We start from the raw sequence: 5,905 nt of genomic DNA, 5'->3' as shown, positions 1-5,905 counted from the left end.
CGTCCGCACTGTTTTTATTTTTATTGTCTGCATTTTAATTTTGCTTTTATTTTCTTTCATTTCACTTTGTTGTCTGTGAAGCACTTTGAGTCTGCCTTGTGTACGAAAAGTGTTAACCTTGTCTCCTTTGAATTTTGGTCCCATGATATTTTTTGCGTGATTTACAGTTTGAAACATCTTTGTAGCTTTTTCGGAAGCAGATGTATTATTTGAGATTTGGCGGTATACAGTTTAGAGGGCCCACTATTACTCCCGATTTGGAGATTCACCTGAACATGCAACACAGCCTTTGTAAGAATTTAAGTAATAAATCATAACTCTGCCGTTTCGTCAGAATAAATTGCTGTTGGCAAGATCCCCTTGAAATATTTTGCCGGTTATGATCATTTTGAAAGCGGAGCGGAACCAGTTGTAGAAGAAAGCATAGATGAAAGGATTGAGCATGGAGTTGGACAAGGTGAGCCAGTTCAGGGTCTCCATGACCGCCACCGATGGAGGACTGCGGAATAACGGCTGGAAGACCACGGAAAAAAAGTATGGAGTCATGAACAGTAAGAAGACTCCCATAACAATGGCCAGAGTCCTGGTGGCTTTCCTCTCCACTTTGCTCACAGACTTTGAAGCGTGGATGCTGCTCAGCTGCTTCTGAGCCACAAAGAAGATCTTCAGGTAGATGCAGCTCATGACCACTGCAGGCAGGTAGAAGGAGAAAAGTGGTCCCATGATGTTTGCAAGCAAAACATGAACTGAGCACATTTCACCGCAAGTTCCTTGGCTGAATCCTCCCACCGTAATACCGAGTGCAATCACGACCGCGACGCTCCAACACGCCCCGATCATCACGGACGCCACCCGGACGCTCATCTTGGACGTGTACGACAGTGGCCGGCACACGGCGTAGTATCGGTCTATGGAAATGCAGCACAGGTTGAGAATAGAAGTGGTGCAGAGTATGATATCCAAGCTGTCCCGTATCTGACAGGCGAAATTGTGGCGATGGAGACAGGCTGTGACAGTCAAAGTCATGCTGAAAGGAAACACCAGAAGGCCCACCAGCAGGTCGGCCACGGAAAGAGATAAGATGAGATAATTAGTGGGAGTGTGAAGCTGCTGGAAGTACACGACAGAAATGATGACCAGAAGGTTCCCACATATTGTCACAGCAGACAACAAAGCGAGAAGAACATAGACTGAAACACAGGTGACGGAAGGCCGGCTGCTAAATGTCACAGATGCATTGTCAGATTCATAACAAGGATGCATGGCGTTAGGATCGTAGGTCCAGTTGACCATGGACTCTGCTCCCATTCTCCACGATATCTGCAATAATCACGCACAATATTAGTGGAATGATCACGTCGGGAAAAAAACAGGACTCTCACCTGCAGACGCCTCCTCAGGTGTGTGTGTCGCAGCCATCAAGCCATATTTATAATCCCCGATCATAAGCATATTCCACAAACAAAATCTCTCCTCCAATCAGATGGAATGTGAGTTGGCCCTCATTCTCGGATATGATTTAGCATATCATACTTCATAATACACAAGGTCCTTTCCTAAAGGTTGAAGAACACAACTAGTAATTGAAGCTATTAAAAAGGCCCTGTTATGCAAAAGCAACTTTTCTTACCTACTGGTACCTCTTTTTGTGCATTTGGAATTTATGTATACGTATACATGTACATGTATATACCTATCTACTAGAGATGCGCGGTTTGCGGACACAACCGCGGAGTCCGCGGATTATCCGCGGGTCGGGCGGTTGAAATAAAAAAAAATTAGATTTTATCCGCGGGTCGGGTCGGGCGGTTGAAATAAAAAAAAAATTAGATTTTAAATAGATTCAGGCGGGTGGCAGTTAAACCAATTCGGAAATATATATACATAGTTAAATGTTGTTACCCACATACGAAAAACGAGCAGGCACCTGCAGCATATGCCACAACAGAAGAAGAAAAAAAAAAGAGATGGACACTTTTACGGAGCGGAGAAGGACCGAGGCCCCTTCCCCCGAGAGGGCCCCACCGGGAGCCGTAGCTGAGGTGATCCGCGAGAAGGGCCCGACGCACGTCCAGAGTCACCACCGCGCCCACCGCACCGACACCCCGCCTCGTCCGCCTTCGCCGCGGCCGGCGTCACGCGCAGCAGGTAAGCAGCTTACCTGCCCGCCACCCCCGTGGCCGGGGGCTCGTAACAGGGGTCACTCCGCGCGCTCCGCCCGCTCCGCCCGCGCAGCTTACCTGCCCGCCACCCCCGTTGCCGGGGGCACGTAACAGGGGTCACTCCGCGCGCAGTGCGCTCACGAAAGGGGTGGGGCTCACCCTGGTGAGCCGAGTGGGCCACTTTTGGTAAGCAGAACTGGCGCTGCGGGATGAACCGAACGCCGGGTTAAGGCGCCCGATGCCAACGCTCATCAGACCCCAGAAAAGGTGTTGGTTGATATAGACAGCAGGACGGTGGCCATGGAAGTCGGAACCCGCTAAGGAGTGTGTAACAACCCACCTGCCGAATCAACTAGCCCTGAAAATGGATGGCGCTGGAGCGTCGGGCCCATACCCGGCCGTCGCCGGCAGCGAGAGCCGCGAGGGCTAGGCCGCGACGAGTAGGATGGCCGTCGCGGTGCGCGCTGAAGCCTCGGGCGCGAGCCCGTGTGGAGCCGCCGCGGGTGCGAGGGACATCGCACCTCCACGCGCTTGGAGGTGCGCTCAGCGCGGCTCCCAGATGATTGCGCACTGGTGTGCGTCTGGGCCGTGACAGCGTGGCACGCATTGAATGTCTCTGCTGCATTGGATCAGTCTCCTTTCTTTAACAGGCAAAAGCTTTATAACCTCACTAATGCCTTGCATCGTCTATATTAGATACATAACAACGGGCGGGTGCGGGCGGGTGCGGGTTTGATTAAATGTTAGTTCGGGTGGATGCGGATGGTTGACGACTTTTGTGATGCGGTTGCGGATGAAATAATTGCCTATCCGCGCATCTCTGCTATCTATCTTTCCATATATTAGTTGTGCCATCCCATTCCTAACCCATAGGGTTCAATATGACGTCGGTCCACCTTTTGCAGCTATTACAGCTTCAACTCTTCTGGGAAGGCTGTCCACAAGGTTGCAGAGTGTGTTTATAGCCATTTTCAACCATTCTTCCAAAAGCGCATTGGTGACCACAGAACGTTCCTCCAGAAGGTTTTATCTTTGTACATGTGATGTCAGATGAAACAAAAATTGAGCTGTTTGGCCACAATACCCAGAAAGGTGAGGCCTTTAATCCCAGAAACACCATGCCTACCGTCAAGCATGATGGTGGTAGTATTATGCTCTGGGCCTGTTTTGCTGCCAATGGAACTGGTGCTTTACAGAGAGTAAATGGAAAAGGAGGATTACCTCCAAATTCTTCAGGACAACCTGAAATCATCAGCCCGGAGGTTGGGTCTTTGGCGCAGTTGGGTGTTCCAACAGGACAATGACCCCGAACACACGTCAAAAGTGGTAAAGGAATGGCTAATACAGGCTAGAATTAAGGTTTTGGAATGGCCTTCCTAAAGTCCTGACTTAGACGTGTGGACAATGCTGAAGAAACAAGTCCATGTCAAAAAACCAACAAATTTAGCTGAACTGCACCAATTTTGTCAAGAGGAATGGTCAAAAATTCAAGCAGAAGCTTGTGGATGGCTACCAAAAGTGCCTTATTGCAGTGAAACTTGCCAAGGGACATGTAAGCAAATATTAACATTGCTGTATGTATACTGTTGACTCAGCACATTTGCTCACATGTTCAGTAGACCCATAATAAATTCATAAAAGAACCAAACTTCATGAATGTTTTTTGTGACCAACAAGTATGTGCTCCAATCACTCTATCACAAAAAAAAGAGGTGTAGAAATTATTTGAAACTCAAGACAGCCATGACATTATGTTCTTTACAAGTGTATGTAAACTTTTGACCACGACTGTATGTAAAAACCCCAAAACTAGTGAAGTTACGTATGCATGTATATGTATATACCTATCTATTTTTACATATAATAGATGTGTATATATATATATCCATCCATCCATCCATCTTCTTCCGCTTATCCGAGGTCGGGTCGCGGGGGCAGCAGCCTAAGCAGGGAAGCCCAGACTTCCCTCTCCCCAGCCACTTCATCCAGCTCTTCCTGTGGGACCCCGAGGCGTTCCCAGGCCAGCCGGGAGACATAGTCTTCCCAACGTGTCCTGGGTCTTCCCCGCGGCCTCCTACCGGTGGGACGTGCCCTAAACACCTCCCTAGGGAGGCGTTCGGGTGGCATCCTGACCAGATGCCCGAACCACCTCATCTGGCTCCCCTCGATGTGGAGGAGCAGCGGCTTTACTTTGAGCTCCTCCCGGATGGCAGAGCTTCTCACCCTATCTCTAAGGGAGAGACCCGCCACCCGGCGGAGGAAACTCATTTCGGCCGCTTGTACCCGTGATCTTGTCCTTTCGGTCATAACCCAAAGCTCATGACCATAGGTGAGGATGGGAACGTAGATCGACCGGTAAATTGAGAGCTTTGCCTTCCGGCTCAGCTCCTTCTTCACCACAACGGATCGATACAGCGTCCGCATTACTGAAGACGCCGCACCGATCCGCCTGTCGATCTCACGATCCACTCTTCCCCCACTCGTGAACAAGACTCCGAGGTACTTGAACTCCTCCACTTGGGGCAAGATCTCCTCCCCAACCCGGAGATGGCACTCCACCCTTTTCCGGGCGAGAACCATGGACTCGGACTTGGAGGTGCTGATTCTCATCCCAGTCGCTTCACACTCGGCTGCGAACCGATCCAGTGAGAGCTGAAGATCCTGGCCAGATGAAGCCATCAGGACCACATCATCTGCAAAAAGCAGAGACCTAATCCTGCAGCCACCAAACCAGATCCCCTCAACGCCTTGACTGCGCCTAGAAATTCTGTCCATAAAAGTTATGAACAGAATCGGTGACAAAGGGCAGCCTTGGCGGAGTCCAACCCTCACTGGAAACGTGTCCGACTTACTACCGGCAATGCGGACCAAGCTCTGGCACTGATCATACAGGGAGCGGACTGCCACAATCAGACAGTCCGATACCCCATACTCTCTGAGCACTTCCCACATATATATATATGTATATATATATATATATATATATATTGTATACATATAAATGTGCACATTTAGTGATTTTTACTGAAGAAAACGTAAAAAAAGCAACTGTAATCACAGAGAAAATACATTTTAAAAGTTCAATGGATAACTATTTGTATCTATTTGAGGTTATTATTATCATTTTTTACCATGACCTGACCACGACGCAACAATTTGTGTGTACAAAAGCGTGCACATTTATGACTAAAAAGGTGTGTATAAAAGCATGCACAGTTGTGACTAAAAGCTTGAGTAACAAAGGGTGCACATTCATGACTAAAAGGTGTGTACAAAAGCATGCACATTTATGACTAAAAACGTGTGTAAAAAAGCGTGCACATTTCTGACTAAAAAGGTATGTACAAAAGCATGCACATTTATGACTAAAAGCTTGAGTACAAAAGGGTGCACATTTATGATTGAAAGGTGTGTACAAAAGCGTGCACATTTCTGACTAAAAGCTTGAGTACAAAAGGGTGCACATTTATGATTAAAAGGTATGTACAAAAGCGTGCACATTTCTGATTAAAAAGGTGTGTACAAAAGTGTGCACATTTATGACTAAAAACGTGTGTACAAAAGCGTGCACATTTCTGACTAAAAGGTTGAGTACAATAGGGTGCACATTTATGATTAAAAGGTGTGTACAAAAGCGTGCACATTTCTGACTAAAAAGGTGTGTACAAAAGCGTGCACATTTATGACTAAAAACGTGTGTACAAAAGCGTGCACATTTCTGACTAAAAGGTTGAGTACAATAG

The 5,905-nt window shown here is 47.7% G+C and overlaps 1 protein-coding gene across 1 annotated transcript; it reads right to left on the bottom strand.

Moving 5' to 3' along the window:
• Positions 1-330: 330 nt before the first annotated feature.
• LOC133623584 (trace amine-associated receptor 1-like) lies at positions 331-1,308 on the bottom strand. Its single transcript, XM_061986807.2, has one exon. The coding sequence runs from the start codon at positions 1,306-1,308 to the stop codon at positions 331-333; it is 978 nt and encodes a 325-aa protein (XP_061842791.2).
• Positions 1,309-5,905: the final 4,597 nt, after the last annotated feature.

This window comes from Nerophis lumbriciformis, linkage group LG26 (assembly GCF_033978685.3).
Source record: "Nerophis lumbriciformis linkage group LG26, RoL_Nlum_v2.1, whole genome shotgun sequence".
Taxonomy (NCBI): Eukaryota; Metazoa; Chordata; class Actinopteri; order Syngnathiformes; family Syngnathidae; genus Nerophis; species Nerophis lumbriciformis.
Note: the sequence above shows the minus strand (reverse complement) of the source record. Positions and strands in the feature narration are given on the sequence as shown.